Here is a 27,731-nt window from a genome sequence, read left to right on the forward strand (position 1 = left end):
GGCCAGCCAGTGATGTTTCAGTTACATCAGCTACTGTCTTGAGGTAGGTTTTATTCCAAAACAACAACAAAACAGTGCAGCTGGAATATGAGAGCTGCTGAAGACTGCTTATCATTGTTGACTCAGCAGATAATGTGACAACTCCAAATATTTCCTCCTCCACCACTTTCTGCTACAGTGTTTAGAGACAAGCTGGGCTCATGATGTGTGCAATGGAATGGCATTGTGGAGACTACGAATGAGGCAGAACAGGCATATTTCAGGGGGTGCCGGGGTCATTCCACATGTGTTCATCTGGAGCTGAACAATAACGCAAACCAGGTGCCAAAAAACAGCAGTTCCTCTAATGTCCAAAAAAGAAAGTCAACCACCCATTTTTAAACACACAAACATTTCACAGCCTGATAGAAAACATCAGTTTTGGCCTTTGTGGTTAATTTCTCCTTTCATAGCAACTGTATATTTTCAGGAAAGGCTCAAGGTTAAGGGTGTGGCTGCTTTATTGATATGTTAGTCCACACCTCTACTAACTAGCATCCCTGAATTAGACCACACAGACTGTTTGTACTTTTAGTATCTTTTGGAAAATAAACTTTTAATAGGACTATCTGACAAATAATATTGTGCATTGTGTGCTAGAGATGGTCCAAGAAGTCTGTTACCTAACAATAATTATCAGATGAATGTGTCTGTGCATTACATCTGTATAGTTTATAAATACAGCTTTGCTAGCTAAGCTATGATGTGTTAGTTGAGAACTTAGCACTGTGTATGGTCACTTCACTGGGCCAAACTCTAATGTTACACCAAATTACAACCCTGTCAGCCAACAGTACATGAAAAAAATAAGTGATGTAACACACTGAAGTGTTGATCAGCATTTGATTCCACAGCTGTAATGGCGCAGTGGCCATAGTACTGCTCATACTGTAACACGCTTACAGGACACAACACACAGCGAATTGAAACTTCTGCATGTTCTAACTTTATTTACAAATGGTAAAAAAAAAGAGAGACCAAAAAATATATTTTCGCTTTAACATAAAATATATACATTTACAAGTGTTGCTATCAATTCTGTAGAGCAAGACAAATCTCAAGTACAAATGTGGAGATGGCATTGTAGTTGAGAACACCTTCACACAGATCTCTAAAGCTCCACAGAAGCTTATTACATTAGAGGTGGTCTCCTCTTATCTTGGCAATTCAAACATTCCTACTTGGAATCACTGCTTTTCCTAAACAGACACTCATTACATCCCACAGAATTAAAGCCACTGTTAGAAACAGCCAGAGACTTCAAGAATACCCACATGGAAAAGACAAAACTCTTACAGTAAATGTTTATGTATACTGCATGTCTCATACTATGATTTTTCTGTGAGATGACAAAAAAAAGACTACTGTTTTTTCCCATAAGTGTACACTCATTACCAGAATGCAGTCCTGATCTATAGATCAGTAATCAATAAGTAGCCCTGAGGTAAGTGTGTGATTTTGGGCTGTGTAAGTACAGAACTTTAAAATTTATATCACAATATTAAAGTCAACATTCCAAGATTGTTTTGTACACAAAAAAGTTCAAATAAAAATCTTCAAATGCTAAAAAGTTGTTTTTATTCAAATAAAACAAATTATTAGAAGTATATGTGGGTGGGGGCGGGGTTTAAAGTTTCTGCCAGTGTTTCACAAAGCTGACTCTCTGCCAATCCTGAGTCAGGGAATGTTTCTCAGACAAAAGCAACAAACATTAAATTAGCTCATGCAAATTAATTATCTAACATTACCATTTACTGTTTTTTATACATATAAAAATGAGAAAATAAGAGTAAAATCTGGTATAAATTCTGTGCCTAATCAAAACATGGATTCATCCACTGTGGAAATAAGGGAGGAGCTGAAAATACACCATGGATACCTTTAGTGCCCTCCCACTGGCACATATATGCTGCTTTCTCTTTGTGCTTGAAATGAAAAATAAACACACCACAAACAAACTATCTATTATTCTGATTCTGTATTTCAAGTTCATTATTTACCTGAGCAGTCTGACATCATTACAGCTTTCATCAGCCTAGCACTCTTTAACTTGGCGTTTACAGCTCCATGTGGGTATTGCAGTACGAGAAGATGTTATGGTCAATGTTTGTACCATGATTTCATTCTTGGCTACAAATCATGAGATTAGGAGCAAAACTTGCCTGACTGATACCATCTGTAATGTTACAAGATGCTCATACTATGTGATGGAAGCTGGATTTGTGATTTAACTTTGTCTCACACCATCAACACTTTTCTTGTAAAATTAATCTTTGAACCTTCCACCTTTTTCCCATTTTTTTCTTGAAATCTCAGTTCTGTTTTATGGAACAGTGGCCTTACTATCCTGTCATAAGACCTGGCTCAGAGTGAGGTGTGAGGTCATTCAAACTGCACACGGATCAGCTGGCGTGCTCAGTACACTCGTGATGTCAGCACTGCGTGTGAGAGCAGGAGGAGTACAGGTACAGCAGGATGAAGCAGTCGATCAGAAGGATGCTGTAGAAACATCTCTGTGTGTACAGACTCCGACCCCTCTTAAAGCCAGTCAGCAGTACAGCCAGCATTAAAAAGAAGGTGGCCATGTTCAGGAGGAGGAACAGGCGTATGTAGGAAGCCGTGCTGGGTAAACTGTCGCTTCCTGCTGTGGCGACCATGTGAACTTCCTTGAATTTGCGACCCTTGAAAAAGCCCCCCTTTCTGTTCTTGCGGCTGTCTGCGTAATCCACAAAGGCCCGCGTATCTGCATCGCCCTCTTCTGGACTGTCATCATATGTGCGCTTTGAAGTTCTCTGTCTCTCTTTCTTTTCGTTCACCTCAATCTGTGCAAAAATGTCAGGTAGAGTCTCTGAGAGCTTATCTCCGAGGTTCACTCTCTTCCCCCCCTTACCTTTGCTCTGTTTTCTGGACATAGCGAACATCTTCTCAATGGCTTCCTCCGTCTTCTTCTTGTCAGTGAACTGGAGGAGGCGCTCTGCTGTCTTTCGGAAGCTGACGGTGTTGAGGACCCGTCCAAGGATGTGCCTCTCCATCTGCTGGAAGACGGGCTTGACGTGTTGGAGGTTGTCCTCCATTAGGCTGACGTATTCCTCCACTTCCTCCGGAAAGCTGCTAACCTCAGCTGCTTCCTTCTCAAATACGATCTTCTTGTTGTCCAATAGCACCATGGCAAAAAGTGGCTTGCTGGTGACCTCTGCAGTCAACAGGTAAATTGTGTAGATGTGTTTCTTGGTGGCCAGGTAGATATCGACCCTCTCATTATCCCCACGCAGGCTAAAGCTCTGCACATCCACACCTGGTCCAAAGAAAATGTAGGCCATCCTAGTGTGAGGGTACCTCAATGGCATTGTGACATTCACATAGTTGGAGCCATTATAAGGGTATCCTCGAGGGTAATTCCAGTACCCTACCACCCCTTTGTTACTGTAGTTTGTGTCGTCCATCCAGAACATCTTATATTTATCCTCCCCGTGTGATATAAACGCTCCATGAACACCATCTACCTTTGTACCTTGGAATGGCAGCTCTGTGTTGTGAAAGAAGGCACTCATGGCACGGACAGGGCTGTCAGGATCCAGGTGGATGTGGTCGACAACAAGCAGGAGCTGTGGATGAAGAAGGAGCAGGTTCCTCTGGACATTCCTGATCTTCAGTTCTGGATTGTAAGCAGAACTTCCTTCTCCTCGGATAAAGATCATGCCCTTCCTCTCTATAGCAGCTTCCACTCTCCCCTGAGCATCAGCAGCTGGCCCCACCTTGTACTTTAACCACTTGGAATCACAGGCTTCTGTAACCTGTCCAGCCCATGGCTTAAAGCAACTCCCTGAGAAGGCTGAGCTAAACAAAACCGCATTGTTCAACAAGGTATACTTTGGTCCATAGAGTGCCTCAGTGATGAACGGGACACCGTTGGGCGCAAACGTGAAAGAGTTCTGATCAGGGTGTTCGTGGCCGGCATTAAAGTTCCTCCACCCTTTAATCCACTCTTTGTACTTGTTCTTATGAACGATGTCGAAGATGGCACGTCCCCCCAGCTTCCCTGACTTGAAGGACAGAAAAGAGCTGTTGGCTTTGACGGGTAAAGCGCTTCCATATGTTACCACTCCCCAGTCCTCAAAGTAGTGGAGCTTGGGTGTTCCAAAATCTGATGGGGGTTTGGGGACCAGGCCTGGGTCATACCTGCAGAACCAGAGGACAGATATTATTGACCCCAAATCCAAAACGTTGGGATGCTATCTAAAATGTAAATAAATGTACCAATTCAGGAAAAATATTTCCTGAAATCAGGAAAAATATTTGCAAATTTTCAAACCTTTCAAGGAAAAAGAAATTGTCTGAAAATTTGAGCAAGACAATGCGAAACCACATCCATTATGTATATGAGTGGATTTTCTAAAATCAATGACTATGTCTATATTTCATCTTAAATATGTTTAACTGAGTATCAGACTCATTACACCATTTAAAAGAACCATCATGGACTGGGCTGTTGCTGGTGTTATTATCCTAGAGCAGTCATTTTTATTTTAAAAAAATATTAAAATATTAATTAAGAGTATTAAAATGTTAATCAAGGTTAATTGAGCACATGTAAACGCAGAGACTGGCACTGTTCTACTTAATGCTGACCACCAGAGAAGACATTAAGTACCTGGATGACTCACACCAACAAAGTCACAAGAGATTCAGACAACAACTCAGTCGCAGACCAAAGGGCCCTGCACAACTGCTATCACCACAGGATGAGGGTTGACCACATTAACCCTGCAGAAGCAGGCAAAGGTACAGGAAGAAGCTCAAGAACTGTGGCACAGATGTCACTGAGGGAAACATCTCTCCACAGCTCCACTCCTGGTGGAAGGACATTTCACAGGTGGAACTTGGAGGCCCTGAAGTCTCTACACTTCTGAAATGGTATCAACAACCCAGTGTAAAAGCCTCTGTTTGTGCCTCTCATGATAGACCAAGACTGCATCTATCTTACAGAAGCCAGGAGTCATGTCAATGTACAGTCTTAGAGCCTGAACAGGGCAAAGTATGTCAAGTATGTGAGTGCGTTGATGTTTCCAAAGCAAACAGATCACTTGCCGCTAGGGATGGGTATCGAAAACTGGTTCTTGTTGAGAACCGGTTCCCACTGTTTCAATTCCTTGGAATTGTTTGCCATTTTTGCAAACGATTCCCTTATCAATTCCAGTCGCCCTGAAGGATGTCACCACGTTGCGGAGCGTCATTTACACAGCGCGTAAGCGGCTCAAACGCTCAAAAGTTTGGTTATACTTTACGAGAACGGATGACAACAGGGCAACTTGCAATACTTGCAAAGTAGATACTTCATTTAAGGGAGGAAACACTACGAATATGCAAAAGCATTTGCTCACAAAACACGCGATGACCTTAAATGAATGTCATGTTTTTAATTCCGCTCCGGACTCGTGAATCTCAACCCAGCAGCAGCGGTAACATTTGCACGTCCTCTCCCGTTAATGCGGCAGGTAAATAATCAAATAACAGTGCATATTATGTTAGCGCGATCTGCCTTATTACAAAACCTGCCATTACTGTGCATTTAGGTGACCATGATGAGAGAGACAGACAGAGTCTGGCTCAGATGCTGGCAGTTCTCGCTGCAATCTACCGGTAGCATCTCCTTTCAGGCCAGGATAGACGAATGTCACAGAGCAGTGACTAAGTTTGTGGTAAAAGGCTTGCACCCATTTGCCACAGCAGATGCCCCGATTTTCATTAAGTGAATGTGTTTAATTGTAGGCAGGGACATTACTGGATATTCTTGTGTAATTGCTACAGAATAATTTATGTTATACTTTGTTATTGCTACAGAAGAATATTTATTTTATTATTTTACATTTACATTTTTTTTCCCTGGGGACCCTGTGACACCCCATTGAAGAGCCATAGGCTGTGGATCTCTTAAGATCTCACTGTTGGGTTTGTAAGGCCATGTTACTCCTAAATTTCTATCTTGTTCAAAGAGAAGATATAAAACAAAGTTCTAAGCTAATCGACCTTAGTGTTCTCCTTTTTTAAAAAGAATCGATAAGAGAATCGATAAAGAATCGAATCGCTAAACAGAATCGAAAATGGAATCTGAATCGTGAAAATCTTATCAATACCCATCCCTTCTTGGGGCCATGCCTTTGCTAGATCTACCACTGGCTTCAGCCTCCTCTCATACACCAGGGGACTTTTAGTCAGAAATGATGTCTGACTCATTCTCACAAGGTGAGGAGAGGCTCATGTTAAGAGCTGCTGAGCCTCCAGGAACTGACCTGATCTGGTGCCCCATTGGTTATCATGATACATGTTATCTTGTGGTCTCACACAGCACTACAGCCTTAGAGGGAGGAATCTATAACCACCACTTCCCCGTGGAAGGGAAATGATCCAAAGGAATACCACGGGTCAAAAAAAGTCCAGTTCCTCCAGGTGTCCAGAGACTGAAGGCAATACTTCAGCACTACCACTGGCCTGTTTTGGTCCTTCTGGGGGTCAAGGCCCAAGCTGTTGATCCAAACCTGCAGGGGGCCCCAAGAAAGAAGCCCCAGTGGCTTCCACGACTTCTGTCAGTTTCCCCAGCAACTGAACAAACACAAGAAGAGTTTTTATGTCTAAGACAGTCTGCATCTGAGTAGGGCCACATGTCAACTAATTAACCAAGTATAGAAAAATCTGCAAGCCTGTTGCTTTCAAGGGAGAAAGCCTCAATACACTTGTTAGGTGTTGGTTAGCACCCAAAGGTCGGTGACCAAGGCCTTCCAGTAGCTGAAACGTTGCAGTGAGAAACAGCTGACAGCAAAACTTTGACAATCAGGATGTCAGGATCGAGTGCTGCCTTGCAGTTCTCTCAGCTAATGCCATGCAGCCGCAGTTGGTGCAAGAATAATTAGTGGGTGCCTGTCTCATGCTCATTGCCAAGAGACTCTCATGGCCATCTGTCCTGTTAAATGGATGATCTTCCAGCCCAACATTGGCAAGTGTAAAAAAAGGCAACAATTTACCAAAGTATCCATTTAAATTTATATGAAAAATTGACCAAATGACCAAAAAGTGACCCCTGACAAGATGTGCAGAAGTGTATGTTAAAGTACTGTCACTAACAAAAAAACGATGAAATTAACCTGAGCAGCTTACCAAATGAACTCTGTATGGAGAGTACACCATCGCTGGCCTTTTCCAGCTTGCCCCGGCCCTTCCATTACCCTGTTCTGATGAATTAGATCTGCCAGCCAGTTTCCACTGCCATTACGCAACACATAGCGGTCCAAAAATACCAGCTGGCTCTCTGGCCCGTAGAACCAGTTATAGTTGGAATCTGCAATTGCTACAGTTCGCTGAAATCCTGGTGAGATGGTGAAAACACAAAGAAGATAAAAACACCATATTTCATTTGTAAAGGGTACACATGACAAATAAAATGTTGTACTGGGTGAGTTTGAGGTTTGTAGAGCCAAAAAGTGTGCAAAAATAGCACTTTAAACACTATGAATTCTTTGCAAATTACAAAACTCAACCATGCAAAACTCATTATGAAAGGATCTGGCTTGTGATCACAAATGTGTAACAAAAGTGCATTCCCCAACTTAAACCTCTGTGGCCCAGCTCAGCTCCACACTAAGTGCAAATTGTTCACACAGTTTTGTTGTCTATAATTACATAAGGAAACTCTTGCTCTCTGTTGTTGAGAGGGTTCTTAGAAACCCGTTATAGTAACTACAACATGTTATCACAGTAAATCATTTGTCAAACCCAAACACTCAGGAACTTATAGCACAAACACTGTCAAGGTAAGTCTCTTCGGACTGATAAAGCCCCTGCTTTCAGTGTAATTTACACTCAAACCAAAGTTAATGTCTTCATTTTATCCTTTGCACAGCAGTACTTAGATTAGTTTTACATTGGACCATGGGTAGAATTATATTTCTTGTATCTGTATAGAAATGAACCTTTCTTCATTTAATTTTAAGTAAACACTGCAAATGAACTGACAATAACATCTATGAGAACGTTGGTCATTTATATTTCAACTGACTGACTCTCTAATCCTGTCAACAGTTTTAGAACATACAAGCAACCATACAAAATACAAAGATACACAACAATCCTCCACAGTCTTTCAGCAACACCCACTACAACTGACCTTCCACCTTTTTTCATTATTCACCCTCCAGCTTGTACTTCAGCCTAGCCTTCATTTTGCTTGGGTGGCATCTGTTTTTAGGTGCACTCACACTTTCCTGACACAGACAACTCATAATGTCATGTTTGTCAGGATGATAAGAAGGTCTATCCCAACTCAGGAGATAGCATGGGTCAATCCCTGACAATGCCAAATGCATGCATTGGAGTAGGTGTGATGGACAGGGCTTAAAGGGATGAAAGCGTGTGTACACTGGTGGATGTGGCTTACAGTAAGCGTTTCGAGTGCTCAGGTAAACACAGAGGTTTTACACAAGTATCAATCCAGGTAACTGGAATATATGGCATGATGTCACAAAAATCATCTCCTTGGATAATGCCTGTCATAGATATATGGAAACTCAACAGCCCAAAAAGTTACTATTTAGTTACTATTTAGAGCTTTTTTTAATAGCTCTCTGAGCTCAGTTGCTCTCATCCACCAGTAGACTCTGTGCTCTGGTGGCGTTTTCATGCAATACATGGTAAAAAAAAAAACTGATTAAATAACATAAACACTGCATCTCCATACAACATGGTAATATACTACGCAAAACTACCCACACCAACCATCTCCAACCTGGATTTAAGTGTGATCACATAAATCTTATACGTCATATGAGTTAATGAGAGGAAAGACAAAAAAACACTACTCTGAAATTTCGGATTTACATGTCAAAATGCTACTGACTTATTAGAAGGTTGTTATCTATTTCAAAATCTGTCTGGAAAAGTAGCAATGGTAAGTAAATCTGCCATTTATATAAAATAGCATATGGACATGCAATTTACATTACAGCACTTGGCATCTCTTCATTTGCATTCAAGACTCAGACTAATACTGGAACTTAAACTGACAGTTACTTCCTTTTTTCCAGCTGTCTTCTGACACTTTAGCTTCTTTAAACTGTGAAGCTTCAGCTTGAGCTATTGTTCCAATACACACCAACAACAGAACACAACATTAAAAACAGTGAACAATTAAGTAACATTAAACCTCTTATTATTTCATTAAGATCTCACAAGATCCCAAAAGAAGAACACAGACAGTTAGTGGACAGCGATCATTCAGGGTGCTCCGAGGCCAGTTTGGGATAATCTGGCCTTGTCTTCCTGTCTGGTAGGAGGAGAAAGCTGCTATTGTGGCTCTGAAGCTCAGGCTCTCCTGGTCAGTGCAATTAGAGGTGCTTTCTGGGTGCAGAATTGCTGCTCAGCTACAATATAGAAACTGTCAGCAATTGGCTGCAAAATGCCTGAGTTTGACCTGGGGGCCTCTCCTCCCACTGCTACCCTCGCCCTGACCTCCAGACAAAACCCCCAGGACACCACAGATCCCCACATGCTTCAGCACAGCTTTGTCAGACATCCAGAAAGGTAATAACTACACGCATGCATGCCCCATATCAGTTCAGAGGAGAGGGTGCTCTCCAGTGGGGCAGCCTGAGGTAATTTTCATGCCTAAGCTAACATAATGAGGCCTTTGGCTGGAAGCGTTCTAGTAGGCATAAGCCAGATGTCTAGGCCACTCATAGCTGAATAAACACTTCCTCACAGGTTACTGACTTTTTATGTGCTTGCCTAAATATAACCATTACAGTAAAAAATAAAAAAAATCACATAATTAATTTTGCTGGCAGCATGTGGTGTCACTTTTACCGGGCAGGATGGTCCTGTACAGAAAGGCAAAGTGTTTAAGTAGCCAAGAGTGGTCGAAGTGGCCGATGCCAAAGTGCCGTTGCACCAGGAACATGTACTGGAAGAGAGAGCGGGTGGTGTAAGTCCCATATGCTACTCCTTCATACAGGGAACCGTCGGTCACATCCTGCAGGAGAACCATGGACTTCTCCATGATGGACAGGACTTGCTTGGTCCACAGGTAGGCCTCCTGAAGGTAACCTGGAACACAGGAAGTTCAGATGGTGTCAAAAAAATCCAAAACTAAATCTAAATTTCAGTTAATGAAACAATTTCAGAGTTGACTCTGCCTGTTGATGGATCTGAGGGTGCCATCTAAAGAAAGCTTCCATATTTAGCTGTGGCTACATCACACAGCTATGCTACACTATACTATATATACTCCTTTAGACATAAACACAGACCAGATCACACACACACAGAATCTACTATGAGAACATGCAGCCACATAAACACTGTAGCCACAGTTCACTGAGGAATCACGGGCTGTCAGCAAACTCTGGCTGACACGCTCCCCACAACACCCCCCTTCTCTGAGACATGGTCCACCCACTGGAGCCATCCCTGAATGGGTTTGGTTTGGATGGGTTTTGTGCACAGAGCAGGTATTTACAAGTCATCAAACAGAGACACAAAGACTACATTTACACAAACAGGGCTTAAACAGTGCTTACAAAAGTCCAGGAGCCAACTTCAGAGCTGTCTGTCACTTTAATATAATTAATGTCCACATCCCGTCATTTCACACATTTAAAAGGAAACTGCGATATAGAAAAGAACATAGATACATTTTTGATTTGATTTTGCTGTGAAATGAAGAAAGAAAGAAAAAATATATAGCGTTAGTTCAGGCAAGCCATTAAGTCAGGCTCTACCACAATCCTGGCAGATCAGCTGATGTCTGTCCCATCCCACATCAGCTGATATCCTTCTACACATCCAGTTGGCAAATTTCATACAGGAAACAGAGTTTAAGCCGCTTAAGTTTTCCAACAGTCACTGTACATCTGTATTCTGTTTTACAACCTACTTCCACCCCAACTTCTCAGGGAAGAATCAGACTTCTTTTTACTACAGTGAGGTACAGAGGTATTAACAATCACCATTCATGTATGATGTGACAGTTAAATGTTGTCCACAGAACATCTAGAAATCGAAAAGATGGCACGCCACACAAGTCACTGTACTCGTACACCAACATTTACAAAAAGGGAAAAAAGGCTCTATGAGCATGTGAGCTCATACGCATGTACATAGAGTAGCTGTTATCACAGAGTCTAACGCTGTGGACAGCTGACCGACAGAGGGCATGACGCTCTAAGTGCTAGGAACCACAGCTGCCAGCTCAGCCTTCAGAGCACTTTCACTCTGCACTCCAGAGGAATGTGAAACAGCAACTTTCCACTAATGCTCCTGGACTCGCTGAGCAATCCTTCAGTCTGTCTGGACAGCCGGTTAGTTTCAGGCAATACGGACCAAAATTAACATCTTGACACAAAAATGATCTTATCCCTGACAACAATATGTGAGATGTCACAAGGACATGTTCTTTTTGAACGGACGGATCAATAAATACTCGTCTAAAAGCAAGCGACAGAATGGTAGTCGCCTCGTAGCAACGCTTTTCTTTTTTTCAGCCTGGTGGCTTTTTTGAATCTGAAGAGGGAAGTGGAAGAAACACGAGAAAAATCCCCTTAAAGATCAAAAAGGCAGACATTAGCACTTACAGTAACACTATCAAATATTTGTGTATAGGTGATTATCGCTCACAATCTTGAGTGCATCACTTCATGCATCAACGTTCAGAAGACAAAAAAATAAACATAACTCAGCCTTTAAGCTGCGACACTTGAATGAAAATAAAATTGATTTGGTTGCAGTTTTTTAACAGAGCTGTGTAGCTACTGAACAAATGAAGTAGTTCCAGTCCTTAAACAAAGTTTAAGCAAAGAAGAGATTATTGTTCCATGTTTTTCACATAAAAGCTCAAATGTCTATAAATAAACTCAGTATAACTCAAGCCACTCTTCTGTTGTTTCTTTAATACATGTTTATTTTGAAAAAATGTCTATGTAAGCAGATCTGCCTCTTGTTATACTGATTAAAATTCTTTGACCCTGTGTGTCAAATAAATAATAAAATGACTTTTGGCCAGTTTTGACATCTGACCTGTAGGAATGGGCGTACACTGCTACGATGAAAACATCTTTAACTCATTCTCAAACTGGCAGCAGTGTGCAAAAAGCTTTTGTCAGATAACCTATGAAGAAAAAAATATAGTACGTAGTTTTTGGCAGCAATAAATGGAAAGCTTTCAGTTATTCAGAGCCAGGACTGAATTTAATGCCATGCCTAAATTAAGCTTGAATTAAGCGCAGCGTTAGACATGACGCCTGAATGAAGCTGCTAAAAAAGAATCTTAAATAAAGCAGATTTTTTTTTTTTGGATCACTTAAAATCGATCATGTGTTGCCAAACTATTAAAATGGTAAATGGCCTGTATTTATATAGCGCTTTACTAGTCCCTAAGGATTCCAAAGCGCTTTACATATCCAGTCATCCACCCATTTACACACACATTCACACACTGGTGATGGCAAGCTTAGGAAGCAAAGTTCTTCACCCTAGTTAGTTTTTAAACTCACATCTTTGCATGAGGTTGCTTGTAAATCACACTTTAGTGTGTGAATGTGTGTGTGAATGGGTGGATGATTGTGTATAGTGTAAAGCGCTTTGGGGTTCTTAGGACCAAGTAAAGCGCTATACAAATACAAACCATTTACCATTTAAGCAAAAATAAATATGTCATAAACAAAGCAACCAAGCTGAGGAAAACACAGTGTATTTCCTCAGTAATGCAGAGCAGGAGCAAAGTCATTTTTGGGGAGTAAAATGACACCAAGCAAGACAAGGTCAGGTTGCAACTTTCCTGAGATGTCACAGGACTGTGTGCTTGTTGGTAACCTTTATGAAAAACGAGCAGAAATAAAACCACTGTGACCACAGTGGTTCTCGGCAATTGAGCTTAAATTTAGTTTACATCAGTACTAAATCTTAAACGCCAGAAAACAATTTGAGAACGTCTTGATTTCCTTCCTCTTCTGCTTCACATACATATTTAGTCGATGGTGTTGAGATAGTGAACTGGAGTAATCATGGCAGATTCTGCAAAGGACATGCTCAAGATAGCAGCCCCCATTTACTAACATGTGCAACACAAAAGAACTGCGCAAAGAGTTTACGCAAAATCACCATCAGATGTATGACACAAACACACAGGACAAGTGTGTTCTTACTGTATGATTTGCGTATGATAGGGAACAGGACTCATTCCAAATCAACCACAGCCCATTTCTCTAAAAAGGATAGCTATAAAAGGAAATACATTTGCACCGAAGAAAATAAAAAGAACCCTAGGTTTCTCTACAGCACTGTAGCCAGGCCGATAAAAAAATAGTTGGGCCAAGTATCCCTTTAACCTGAACTAATGAACTAATGAACCGTGAATCTCTTCAAAGCTAAAATTTAAACCACTAGATAAGAAGTTACTCATAACCATCTCACATACGTAACATTATCTACAGCTACTTTCAGTAGCATTGATTGGTTGGAGACTCTTTCTCTTCAATTGATCTTTCTGAGTTGACTTCAGTAGTTCTTCCTCCAAACCATCAACATGTCTTTTAGACCCTATTCCTACAAGACTGCTCTGAGAAGTTCTACCATTAATTAATGCTTCAATGTTTAATAATCGGCTATGTACCACAGGCCTTCAAGCTGGCAGTTAATTTAGTAGTTAAATTCTTACATGAAAAGCCATCACTTGACCCAGCTTTCTTAGTTAATTATAAGCTATAATATTTTATTAGAGCGATTACAGGATGCCGTAGGTGTTAAAGGTACTGCAGTGCGGTGGTTTGAATCATACCTATATAACAGAATCCAGTTTGTTGTTGTAAATGTAAACTTAGGTTAAATATGGAATTCCAAAGGATTCTGTGCGAGGAACAATTCCTTTTACATTACAACACATAGTGAGGTTTCACTCACTATGTGTTTATGCACCTCTCTGCATATAATCATTAGTAATTATTAATCTCTTAATCACTGGGTCTCTTCCACAGTGTGTCTTTATCCTATCTTCCGCTTATTGAGCCTGGTTCTGCCAAAAGTTTCTTCTTGTTGAAAGTGAGCTTTGTCTTCCCACTCTCACCAAGCACTTGCTCATGCGGGGTTTTCTATATTTTTTATAGAGCCTTTTTCGAGTAAGTGGAGAAAGTGGCGACAATGTCGTAAGAGAGAATCCTGTACTGCTAGGATAGAAAGAAAGGAAAAAAACTGGGGAAACTTAAATAACAGTGTCCAAAGTCTGAGGAGGAAACCAGAAAAAGGGCAGCTGTCTAACATATAAAGTGTAAAACCAAAACTAAAACTACAGATTCTGACACTGTTTTAGCAAAAACAATAATTTTACTTGAGGACAATCCCCTCACTCATATTTTGAACAGTCAGCAGGAGCTAACTAGCTAGTATGCTGCTTTCAGTCTTGTGTTCTCCCTACCACCCAGTCAGGTTAGGGTTGTGCATGTCATTCAGTTGCTTACAAAAGGGGATTTTGTCCAGCTGCTGGATAGATTCCACATTGACTCTGTCTACATGGCAGTCCTTCTACTCTAAAAGGAACCTGCAGCAGGTCTAGTACTGCTTTATGTGCTACTACAAAGTTGTGCAGAACAAGAATTCAGTGCATATATTTTCCATCTGCCTTCCAAGACGGTGGAAGTGAAGTTTACCTACATGATCAGAGGCTCAGACTGAGAGAAAAACATCATGGAAGCAGATTAAGTTGAAGACATGACAGCATGAAATGTCTCAATATCTCACAGTCGTGTAAAAAAACAAAACAATTGATCATGTGTTAGTGTAACCCATCCCCCTAAAGAATTCCCGGAATCAGACTTTGGACCATGTTTAACTAAATCCCTTCAACGAAATCCAGACAAATGAAAATCATCTAGTCAGGCTGCATTTTGCTTTGTTTGCAGGATTTCTCTCCAACTTCCAAACTATTTGTGGAAAAATATTTCTTCATAAAAACATTTGAGGCACACAAACAGAAAACAAAACAGAATTTTTTGTGGCTTTTTCCACAATTCAAAATGATCACCAGTGTGAGCAATAAAGTACAAATGGACAGCATCATTGGTGTTCAGTAAATAGATTCTACCTAAATCTGTTAATTAGTGCGAACTTTCTGTGGTGCATGTGTGCAGAAAACACCAGCGATTAGAGAAAAGGCTGCAAAAGCACACAAAGCACCAACGGAAATACAAAAATCATACAAAACACAACAGAAATATTTTGGGGAGAAACTAATGTGATAGAACAACTGTGGAAGTAACAGAAACCAAAACACACCAAGGATTGCACTGAAACACGCTTCAGAGGCATCGTCTGTGTTACGAAGGAGAAAAGGAATCAAGATAATGTGTGTTTTAATCACACAATTCGGCAGAAGACTGTAGATAAATGTTTGCTATAGACCATTTATTGTTAGTTTGTTTCTTCAGGAGCTGTTTCTCCCTGTTTGTCTCCACCTTTTACACCATGGACAGAAAAACTTGCATGTGAACATGGCAAAAAACCCCATTCATGGGGTCTGTGTGGACACAGTGGAGGATTATAAATACCTTGGTCTGAACACTGACAATAAACTGGACAAAACACAGAAGGCCTAAAAAAACCCAAACGATTTATTTTTCCTGAGAAGTTCTTTAATATCTCAATGTTTTATGATTCTGTGGTGTGCTGGCACAGCAGACTGAGAATAACATACAGCAACAAACTCAAGAAACTGATCTGCGAAGCCAGAAACGTAATCATCACACACTTACCCTGCATCATGTAAACCAGACTTCCTGTGAGCAGAGCCACACAGTTGGTAGGCTGATGGTTGTGTAGGTACTGAAACCCCCACCCTCGGACGTAGGACTTCTCATACATCAGGCGTGATGCGTTGCCGATCACCTGCAGGAAACGTTCCTGCTGGCCCTTGTTCAAGTACTCATACAGGAAGTCGTAGGCAGTGGCAAATCCAACTAAAGAGTGTGCAAGAGGAACTTCATCCCAGGGAGCATCTTTAACAAGCCTGCAATACATAGATCAGACAAACAGAAGGGAAAGCATCAGCAAGTGGAAAGAAATTGCAAGTATGAAATTTTCACTCTTTTCAACGAAATCCTGGCAAATGGCTTCTAATGAACGAGAAAGCCTTCCTTTGCAAAGGCTTTTAATTAACATAGCAGCTGTAAAAGGGCTGGTCTCTTTGAAAGCAAAATAAAGACGCTAAATAGGATTTATCAGCAAAATTACAAGTGTACCAACAAAACGAGACATTAGAAATGCAGCGTGGGTAGATTCTCTCCAGGTTGGATCTAAGACTGCTGACGTGTGAACTGCAAAGTGTTACTTTTGAGAAAAAAAGTGAAAGCAACCATTCTGTTCAGGTTAATTAAAGGGAACTGAACTACAGATGTGTGGACTGCATTTTAACAGCCAATAATTGACATCATGGATTGTGCTGAGATCTACACAAAGGTTGTCTTAAGATCTAAACCGGACTAGAGTCCTGTTATCACCTCCAGTCTAGCTGCAAGGATAAATCACTAAACACTAAAGCAGCAACAACAACAACAAATGATAGAAATCTGTTCATCTCAACTGAAAAAACCTCCTGTGTAAATTTGAATTGTGGTAACTAAGAATCAGTTTGCACCTCTGTTGTAGAGAGTGGGTCAAAAGAGGACAGTAGGCAGCATTCCACTTCAGTGCGACACAAAGTAAGCACAGGGTGTAGCATCCTAAATACTGTCATTTTGGGTAATTTGACTAACCATCAAGCCTAGTTTGTTGACTTTCACTGTAGTTGTACTACCTTTCACAGAAATTTATAATGCTGCTATAATTTCATTTTTCAAGCTTTGGCATCTGCAGTCTACAAAAACATCCAGTACTAGTTGGAGCAACGTCAGCAACCAGGCTACAAAGAGTCCAATCTGCTGCAAGTGCACGCTATGAAAGCATACTTTTCTTTGCATTGACTGAAAATGGCGCATGAGTAGTGGGGTATCCCCTGTCCTGCAGCTCGTTGTGCATTAGACAATTTCACTACTATCGTAACACACTATATTGCTATACTGAATTGAGGTTTTCCAATCACTTCCATGGACAAAAGTGTATAAAATCACTGGGAATTCCAGTGTGGTACAGTGATAAAATGCCACCTGTGCAACAAGTCCAGTTGTGAAATCTCGTCACTAGTAAATATTCCACAGTCAACTGTTGGTGGCGTCGTAACAAAGTGAAAGCGACTGATTTTATGTGGTAGGCCACATAAAATCAGTCAGCGGCTGCTGAGGTGCATAGTGCTCTTAATGCTTCAGCATAAGAGTACCAACTTTGGGGAAACAGTTTGGGGATGGCCACCTCCTGTTCCAACATCACTGTGCACCAAAGTAAAGTCCATATATACATGAATGAGTGAGTTTGGTGTGGAAAACTTGACTGGCCTGCACAGAGTCCTCACCTCAACCCTGACAGAACACCACTGGGATCAACTAGAGCAGAGACTTCGATCCAGGCCTTCACATTAGTCTCTAACCTCAGAAATGCACTTGTGCAAAAATGATCAAAAATTCCCATTAAAACTTCTAAACTTTGTGGTTATGTATGTATAGGTAGCTCTGCTTTGTGGTCTATGGACACACACTATTGAGCCTTCGCAGAAACCCCCAGCTGCCCCAATTACACACTTGATAAAATGCATTAATGGTATTCTTCCTTCAGCTGGATCCTTAAATTTATATTCATTCATTTGAAAATCAGAGCTTTTTTTATTTTTGAAATCTGGCCAAAGGACAAAAAAGAAAAGAGAATAAAAGTTACTGCAAACTTAGAGTTGGACTTGATATTAAATTATGCCAAAACACACTAGTTTTGATTTTATATATTTCTCTTGTTTGCTTTTTATTCCACTATTTTTATTTTATTCCGGCACACATGTACAATGACAATAAAAAAACACACACACACACGCACCAGAGAGGCAGGCACCATTCTGCCACAAAGTAGAAGCTCTTCATTGGAACATGGTTGTTGCAGGCGTAATTGAAGGTCATGAATACCACAGCTGACTGATTCCTGGAGCCACTCTGCAGAGGCCCCGAGAGGTTCAGTGACCACAATAAAAGTGCGGCCAAGTAGAAAACTCACAGTGTGCTCTTAAGACGTGAAAACACATGCTCAGTGGCTTTTCTTTTCTGCACTGTGGCACACATCCTAATGTTGTGAAAAATGCCCTGTAAATTGCACTAATGCCAATCTGGAAAATCCCCCTGGCCCTGTTCAGTGGTTGGAGGGAACATGGCAACTGTGCAGTGGAATGAGAAGGATTAAACTGTCCCTTTAAAGAAGAATTCACCTGAGATTCTCTTTCTGTTCCTGTAAAACTGAGCACCTATGAAACAACAGGAATGCTTTATAACACACAAACTGACAAGTTTAGATAAGGGAGAAACATAATTCTGCTGTGAGTGACACAACAGATAATGATGTTCCACCACTGGGAACATGTACTGCCAAGAATCTTGAGCTGCGTTTGTATAGTAGCGCGATGAAGACAGTCAATTATCACATTTATCAATTTTGACATCTTTAATATTAAATGCTGATTTCAATAAATTAAAAAGAAAGACAAATTAGGCTTAGAAATATGGACTTATTCTCCACATCTGAAGTCCTTTGGGGAGGAAATGATGCAGGGAAGAAAATCATGGGTGGTGCACAAAACCTGCTTTGAAATTTCTAAGAAACTGGAGCAGTCAAAAAACACTCTTCGGTCACTAGGACTTCCAATATTGCTATAGCTTGTTTTGTATTTGTATAATATTAATTTGGAAAACTTTTTATTGCAAATGTATTGTTTGTGAAGTGAACCAGGTGTAAAACATCTATGGTGTCTGTTTCCATCCTAATGATGATCCAGAGAGGGCATTTTAACTGGCACGGTGACACAGTACGATAACATAAAAATCTAAAGACCACCAGTAGAGGAGACTTTGATTTAACTGTGCTCTTTTGCTAACTTTTGCATGTCTAAGTCCTGCTAAACATTTTGGCTAATTAGAATACATTAGAATAAATTAAAAACCCTAGAAAAAAAGTACATGGTTCTATTCCATTCACCCTATATTTACTGAGGACTATCTCACAAGTATCGACAAAGTGATCTGCAGCAACATTACAAACAATTTAATTGGCTCTGCAAAACGAGTCTAAGTCTTCTTTTTCCCCAGCTTCTTTGGTTTACCGAAATACATAACTTGACACGCCCCAACCACTGGTAAAAAAAAAGGAAACTCAAACTATACACAAGAATTTCCCTAATCCCAACATTCCTGCAGGACCTGCTGATTTACATCTTGCTTATTAACACTGTTTACACCATTAATAGTCAAAAACTGCAGAGGTTGAGCAAACTGTTTGAAAATGTAAGAGAAGCAAGCACTGAGATGGTGATGATTAACAAATATTATACAGGTAGAGAGCCTGACTCCTGCAAGATTGTGAAGCCACTATTTCCATATATGAAAGTATTTAAGCACCACTTCTGATTGGTTTTAGTCTTTCAAACAGAATGTGTGTAGAATTGGAAGCGGTGAATGACTTTAATCCACTTTTCAGCCTTTTTGCATTTGCCAGCCAGAACTGATGGCCATTGAACTCAATCGAATTGTTAGGGAAATAAGGAAGCACGGCTACTGGCATGAAGTTCAGTCATGGCTGACTGTGAAAAGCCTGAGGATTGTCCAGGCATTGGCTGAATGGATGAATTCAGCTGACTTGCTAATGTTTTTCTCACAGTAGGAAATGTGGCGAGGTGGAAAATAAAAACATAGACATGCATGTGTTTATATCATTTCGATTTTAGACTGACACATTTCCGAGTGGCTAGTCTAAATTTACCCCTGAGAATTTTGGTTGCCAATAAGTCTTGACTGTTATAATTAAACTTGAAAGAGGTTTTGGAGCTAAAGAAATATAGCTTTGTACAACGACTTTGGGACTAAGCAGAACATTAGTTTAGATCACGTTGTTATCACATTTTAAATTAAGTTCAATTTAGTTAAAATTTGTTTATATAGTGCTAAATCACAACAGCAACCACCTCGAGCTTGAGCCGGATAATACTGCAAATTAGAAAGCAGACACAGAAGAAACTCCAACAATCATGCGACCCTCTCTGAGCAAGTACTTGGTGACAGTGAGAAGGAAGGAAGCCTCTGACAGATCAAGGCTCAGGTAGAGGCAGCCATCTGCCACAACAGGTTTAGGGTGAGTGACAGGACATTTAAAAAAAAAAAAACCACACACTTTCTGTTGAATCATAATACGAATGAATAAAAAATAAATGCTATGACCCAGTCACATAGTTTATCAGTAGCAGGAAGGCAGTGGAGTGTCCAAAGAAGATGCTGACTGCAGTAAACAGTTAAGTTTGCTAAGAAAACCATTTAAAGCCTAAATTCAGATGACTGGATTTTAGAGGTTTTGAGTACTTTTTCCATTTAGCTGTGTTATCATTCTTAAAAACTGTTTGTGACCAAATAGTTTCTGTTTGTTTTCTTCCTGAATTAAATTAACACAGATACACTGCTGTGGAAAAGTATTTCCCCTCTCCTAGTTTCTCATTTTTTGCAATTTGCCACACTCGTTTAGTTGACTTTGTTGATAATCTTAGAGTAAATATGAAATGTCGTTTTTTATTTATTAAGGGAAAAATGCTATTCAACTCTACCTGGATACCTCTACCTGAAAAACTGACAGTAATATGTATATTTAATTATTAGTTTGGGGAAGAATGGATGAATTTGGCTTTGTTCACCCTCAAACAAAATGCTCCTGCAACAAACAGAATGTAACTCTGTGAAAAGCACTGAATTGATACTTAGAGAAACTTCAAAGCCTGAAGAACGTAGCAACCTATCGTCACCTAAGATCATATATGCTGTGTTCAGAGTTGATATAAACAGCTCATTGCTGTGGTTTCCTTTGCACATCCAAAATAGTCATCATCATACATTCTTACCTAATTTGACATCAAAGTGCTGATATGCAGCAAAGCTAAAATCCCTCTTCCATGTTCAAACCAACGATAATAATGAGCCCTATGGCACTGATTGTGTATACTCTGCAGCTCTGTTCAGCCACTGAGGTTGCATATGTCATAACCACACAATCATAAGTTCCATACAAAGGTGGCAAATGTCGTGTCAAAACTCCCTGAGAATTACTTAGCCTTGTGTAAGCTGAAGCAAACATATGATGGAAACATATTCTCTAGGATGAAGTGTACATCATACTAAAGCAAGAGCTCCTACAGCTGGATTACCAAGTTGAAAACATGGGAAATACAAGAAAGATTGGTTAGGGAAATGACTGTAGCTTAGCCTGATGATATGCAATACAGAGGAGAACTAACCACAACTAGAGGCAGTCCCTGTCAGGTCACCTGGACCCTGAGCTTCAGTCACAACCCAGGCCTGAACTATTCAGCCCACATCTGAATATTTCATTTCCTCTCACTTGGGGTGAGGGTGGGGGTTGTTTGGGCAAACAGCTGCTAAACATATTTCCTGGACTACAGACTTATCGGCCCACAATGCATCTTTACCACGAGTCTTCCCACAGAGAAGGACCGGAACACTCCAGAGAGGGGACTGACTAAAAAGCCACTGACAGCAGTGGTTTAGCATTAAAGCTGCATTGATGAAGATGTAGGGGTGGGGCAGAGATATCGAGTAACATCTGTAAACTGTAAACAAAAAGTTTCAGTCACAAGTCACAGTCACAAGTAAAAAACAACAGAAAATATACCAACTAGGCTGGGCTGCCATCCTCTCCATGTAGTCCTTGACCAGATCGAGGGCCCCGGCCCTGTGTGGGTACAGCAGGCAGAACATGGACAGGACGCCCAGGTTGTTTCCATAAACCTCATTCCAGCGGGCGCTGAACTCGGCCGGGCTCCAGGGGGGCAGGTACTCCTCGGGGTGCTCTAACATGGTCTCCCCGGCCTCACGGATTCGTCTCGCCATCTCTTGGTGAGTCCCTGCAGCTGCGTACTGCAGCTGTTCCACATCCCCACGGCTGAAGTACAGCATGGGATGACCATTGTAGTTGCCCCCCATGAAGGGGATTCCTCCGCTGGGGTCCACCTCGGCTACAGCTGCCAGAGAGAGCAGGGGCCACAGAAGACTTATGAAGAAGACAGTGGGCGCCCCGCGGGTGTAGGTTCTCATCCTCTCATCGGAGACTGGGCTGTGGCATTGCCGAAGGAGCTCAGCTGAGAAGGGGAAGGGGGAGAAAGATTTGAGAAAGCCGGCCCATATTCTGCAGAGTTTTTTTTCTCGCAAAAGCCCTGCATTCCTTGAATAATTAGATACAGCTGTAGGCCTGATGATCCGGCCTTTCCATACTGATGGAGAGGCAGCAGTGTTTAGAAATGATCAGCACTGTCTGATAGAGTAGGACTTTATCGTTTCCAAGAATTTAAGAATAGCCTAAAATTTCCATGAAACACCGCCTTACCTTCTCTTAAACCCACAAGATTTAAGTCGGCGTTGCTATTGTCAGACAAGTCTTGCCATGCACACCCAGGCCAGGCCAGAGGAGCAGGCCCTAGAGGACATAGATGGCCCATTACTGCAGTAACATTAGTCTGGTTCACTGAAACACGCTTTAAACCAAAATGGTGTGCTTTACAGTGAGACTGTGCTCCAAACATGAGCGTAAATTCCATGACCTTAGAGGAGCTTTTGGCAAAGCCCCAGTGGAAAAGCATTTGGTAGTGATTTAAAAGACGTCTAGACTGGAGTCCGTTCTAACAGGCTGAAAGTGGACGTGCATCTTATAAAGAAAGAAAATTCAAGCCGGAATGTAAAACTGAGTCTCCTCCTGGAATTAATTCTGACATTTGACCTCAGGAGGCGTCACATTCCTCTGTGGTGAACACGAAGGTGGAAGATTTATACCAAGGACCAAGCAGAACAGAAAACTTTATTTTTTCTTAAGCTCTCTATCTTATGGTTTTCATTAAATTCAGGCTCAGTCAGGACAGCTGTAGTCAACAGAAGATTGTTATAAATTTAGAGCTACCAGAATAAAAAATGATAATAATATTATTTATATTGTTATTTGGCAGATTCTTTTATATGTTTGTTTACAATTGGCATATTATACAAAAAAAATATTACATAGTTATGATAATCCTTTTATGTTGATATTTAAGGTTTAAACACTGCTATTTCTGTCTATTTATTTTTGGCAGCAGCAAAGCACAGAGCACAGCTGGCATCAGTGACAACAGTTCTCATATAAATTAGGTCAAAAAAAAGAATGAAAAGAGGAGGGCAGAGGTGGGTTGCAAAGCGGCTTGCTCAGCTGATGTGTACAGTCTAGAGCAGGTTAACTAGCATGCCCCGTATGATATTTGCCAATTGAATGTGTAGAAAAGTATGAGCCGAGCCATCGACTAATACGGGACTGAAAGAGACTGAAACGAGCTGATTGGCTGGGACTGCAGCTGAGCTCTGACTTCTATGTTTTATCACTGCTTTACAACATGACTTTTTTTTTTTTATTTTGTAAAAGGATAAAAAGCATGTGATAGTTAAGATATCCTACTGTAACTGAATGTAAAAACATAATCTGCAAAATGTGTATTGAACACAGTAATTAAGATATTTTATTTCCTCTGTTTTAAAGGATAATCATTCCTTGGCGAGGGGTGTGTATGTCATGGTTGAGGCTTTTCAGAGATGATTGCCTTCCCTCTCCATTTAACATCACTGTAGATTAGTGATGGGATTTCCGGCTCTTTTTAGAGAACCGGCTCTTTCGGTTCGGCTCACTAAAAAGAGCCGGCTCTTTCGGCTCCGAACCGGCTCTTCAGGTTGTTTTGTTGCTTTAATTAATTTATTATTAACAACAATATAAAATTATGCACAAAAGGAATTACTAATGTAAAAAAAGTGTTTTTATTTATCTATGTTTATATATAAATATATGCAGTGGCCCCTAGAGACAAAGCACTACAAACTCCAAAACACATTTCTAGCGTTAACTGAACTTCCAAAACAGAGCTACCTAGATCACTTAAATTACACAATTGAAAGCATATGTGTATTGTTTGTGTATTTATACACAAGCACTCATATATATTCAAATAATTTTTAAAAAATTGTTCATTTACCTGTTACTATCACACACCAAATCCGGTCGTTGGTACTTGCTTGGAGTTTGTACATGTTTGTACGTGCTTTGTTTCTAGGGGCCACCGTAAATATACTTTTATTTATTCACTCCACATAAAATGTAATAAATAAATCATATAATACAAAAACCAACTATTCACATTTCAACTTTTAACTATTTAAATTTTCAGCTTTTTCCTTTTAAACAAATTTAAAGTGAAACAACACAAAACACTGCAAACCACAACACAATTAAATATAAATTAAAATATGAAAACAAAAAGAACGTGCATATTCTCTGTCATATAGGCCTGCATGAATAAACTTTCTGTATCCTTTAATCATCCACAAGTACTTTCTGTTGCGAATGACTACTATACCTTTCTAATGTGACGTTGTTGTCCCTGGCTCTCTTTCTCTGTCTCTCCCTCCTGCTCTGTTCCTGTGCTACTGAGTGTAACTACCGGCCCTCCCCACTCTTCCCAGCACAAGCACACGGCCCCAGTGCGAGGGTGAGAGAAAGAAAAGACCCCCCCCCCATTGCTCGGGATAAGGAGCCGGTGTTGTGCCAAAAAGTGATTTCCGGTATTTGCCAAAAACTGATTGCTCGTATTTAAACTGCTATAAGTAACTTGTTGGGCTATACTGTGTGAAACATATGTCAAATGCATCCCTTATGGATGACAAAGTCATCTTAAGCCACAAACAACATTCGTGTAACAAGGTAGAAGCCGCAATCAGTTTTTGGCAGTGACTTTTATATAACCTTTATTTATGCAGTTAAAAAAAATCTCATTAACATTAAAATGTCTTTTGTAAGAGTAAGTTGGCCAAGAGCACAGCAGAAATGGCAGCAAATATTACAATAGTTCTGTAAAAATATTTTAAGTGGGGATAAAGGACCGGATTGGTTATAATGTAAGTACAATAACACAGAGTTGTAAAGGATAATTTTTTAATTCTCTATATAACCCCTTTGTAAACCCTGTTCACCGAAGTCTATTTACGAACATACCTAAAGATATTACACATAAAAAATACACAGAAACACTGGAAATCAGTTTTTGGCAGACAATCACTTTTTGGCACAACACCGGCTCGAAAGAGCCATTTCGTTCGCGACCGACACATCACTACTGTAGATTTACTTAATTAAGAAAAACATTTCTCCATTAAGAAAACAATGGATAAATCAGGTGATAATACCTGAATATATGAAACGAATCTGAGCTCTGAACTGAAGGCTTCACTGCTTTAAAGCCATCTGAATTGGCTAGGTTCATCTAACAGAAGAGCACTAGGGCTGAGTAAAGCCAAAAGGAAGTGCCACCTGTGGTGTCTCCAACCGAAAATATAAATATAATTTTAGATTTTTTAGATTCTTTGACTTATTTACAGGTTAAGTTATATAACTAAGTTATATAGCTGAAATTGCACTGAAAACCTAGCCTGGTAACAGTGATCTATTTTAAGAAAAGTAAGAAGTTTTTTAAAATTATACCAGACCTTTCATCTTAACAGATATTTTCCAGTGTTATTAACAATTTCCCCAATTTACAGGAAAACTAGGCATGGCCTGAGTGTTGGGCTTGTACTTCTCATGTAATTGCTCACATTTGTATTTTGGCAGCATTTTACTCCGCTCAGTAATTTTCCACCGGCTGATACCTTTGGCATTTTCTCATATTTATTACGTTGGTTTTTTTCGGGTTTGTCTTATTACGGCTGTAAAGATGTGCTAAGGTAACATAAAAACAAAATCCTGGACGTTAGCTCGTTATCAACACTAGCTAATTCCAGTGTGAAGTACGCCAAGAATGACGCGCTGTTTAATAAATTATTAGAAAACAGTCATAACTTTTATTCCGTATTTTTCCACGGTCACGCTCAGGTATGAAGCTGAGCTGCCTCCTCTGGTTCATGTTTGTAAGGTAATAAGGTACGGTAAAAGTAACGTTAAAAAATTTAAGCTAACTTCTCGCTCAAAGAGTTTCTGCGTTTCATTAAACCCCAAAACCAGCCGACACAAGCAGCTGTGCTTTCAGGAAACACCCTCCATCAACACAATAGCACCGACACTCGCGAAAATATTCGTTTTCGGTGGTACTGATAATCCAGAGCCACGCACAAAGTCGCCTTGTTCGTGCGTAGCCCACCAAAAAGATTTAAGGACCTCTCAAACGTGTGTGTGGGGGAGAGTCGTTACCTGTCAGAAGCGGCGCTCACAATCCGTATGTCACTTCTTCCAGCTGTCATCTCACAGCAGCAAGTTTCAAAAAGGTGATTGATACGGCTGAAAGGCAGAATTTAATAATCCCTTTTTTTCAAGAGGAAACACAGAGAGAGGAGGGAGGTATGTGTGAGTGCGGAGCCAGCGTCATGCTAGCGAATGAGGAGGGGCCGCAGGAAGAGAAGCTTTAAGAGGACCTAATGAACTGTGGCTGAACGAAAAGCCCCAAACCAGAGCTGCTGTAAACTGCAAGAAAAACGTGGATATATATTCAAATAGTAAGTTTAATCAGAACATTCTTTTTTTTCCCCCAAATTGATTGGCTGTTGAATCTCCTGACAAAAAAATGACTAAATATGTGAGTGTAAATTTGTAAAATATTTGCAATATCTGGGGGAAAAATCACACTGATGATGTAGGAAACTCAAAAGTCATGTATCAAATATGAGACACGAGGCGTTTAGTGATTAAGACTAACCAGCCACGTTTAATAGCTACAGACAGAGTTATACATCTGAAAGGAATGATCAAAAAACCACGTTCTGTAAATTTAAAGTCAAGGTTTTAGTTAACGCCCAACTTTACAGCATTAAAAATTAAGATTACAGCCTAGACGCTATGAATATGACTTTAGGCAGTAGTAGCCAACTGCTGTCTGCTGTTCCGCACAAATGGGAGTTGGAGTCACTCAGCTGCTCTTATCATGTTTGTGCTAATGTGTTTTTTTGTATTTTAATGGAATCATCAGACTAGTAGTATGTCTACTGCATGGTACAGATCATCCCAGAAGTTTATGCTTCAGTTTCAGGGAGTGAAATTTGAGTATTTTTATTAATCTGTTATATATATCTGGTATATTTTTTGTGCACTGTGCAACTTGATAAGTAAGGCTCAGTTGATGCTCCCCTCCACCCTCACATGGCTCAATGCAGAATCCCAAAACATGTGAACTCTGCATGCATCTTATATTTACAGTCAAACGATCAAACTTAACACACCAGAGATTTAATTCACAAGAATCCTTGCACAAGCTTTATGGTTTCTGATGCAATAAAGCTTTCATCTCAACAAGGAAGTAACCTACAATCTGAATTCCACAGCAATGTCTTTTCAAAGTTGATGCTTCTGACAACACAGTGATTCTGGGATTCTATCTTGCTCATCAATATTTATTCCAAAGTAAGCTTTGTGTTTCTTTTGACCCAGACTGAACATTCAATGTAGACTCTGTGCAGCAAAAGTCGTCAGTTTGCAAAGAAATC

The 27,731-nt window shown here is 40.3% G+C and overlaps 1 protein-coding gene across 5 annotated transcripts; it reads right to left on the minus strand.

The window, feature by feature from the left end:
• Positions 1-1,649: 1,649 nt before the first annotated feature.
• Positions 1,650-27,617, minus strand: dse (dermatan sulfate epimerase). 5 transcript variants are annotated; one of them, XM_005931029.3, is made up of 7 exons: positions 26,446-27,617; positions 22,576-22,665; positions 21,865-22,330; positions 15,825-16,078; positions 9,892-10,131; positions 7,192-7,399; positions 1,650-4,218 (listed from the first exon to the last, which is right to left on the minus strand). In XM_005931029.3, the coding sequence occupies exons 3-7, from the start codon at positions 22,284-22,286 to the stop codon at positions 2,472-2,474; spliced, it is 2,871 nt and encodes a 956-aa protein (XP_005931091.1). In that variant the 5' UTR covers positions 22,287-22,330; positions 22,576-22,665; positions 26,446-27,617; the 3' UTR covers positions 1,650-2,471. The 5 variants fall into 5 exon arrangements, with proteins under 5 accessions (XP_005931091.1, XP_005931090.1, XP_042079082.1 ...); XM_005931028.3 differs by lacking the exon at positions 22,576-22,665; XM_042223149.1 differs by lacking the exons at positions 1,650-4,218; positions 22,576-22,665 and adding an exon at positions 6,099-6,639.
• Positions 27,618-27,731: the final 114 nt, after the last annotated feature.

Source organism: Haplochromis burtoni, unplaced genomic scaffold (assembly GCF_018398535.1).
Source record: "Haplochromis burtoni strain Fernald_Lab_line unplaced genomic scaffold, NCSU_Asbu1 Contig_103, whole genome shotgun sequence".
NCBI classification, from domain to species: domain Eukaryota; kingdom Metazoa; phylum Chordata; class Actinopteri; order Cichliformes; family Cichlidae; genus Haplochromis; species Haplochromis burtoni.

What these genes read in the sequence shown, in the direction of transcription:
- dse (XM_005931028.3), bottom strand. Translation starts at nt 22,286, where the DNA reads ATGAGAACCTACACCCGCGGGGCGCCCACTGTCTTCTTCATAAGTCTT. An exon ending in ATGGCAGCCCAGCCTAGTTG is followed by an intron (nt 16,079 to 21,864) that starts GTATATTTTCTG and finishes TATGTATTGCAG; the next exon opens with GCTTGTTAAAGATGCTCCCT. An exon ending in TCTGGTTTACATGATGCAGG is followed by an intron (nt 10,132 to 15,824) that starts GTAAGTGTGTGA and finishes CCTGTGTTCCAG; the next exon opens with GTTACCTTCAGGAGGCCTAC.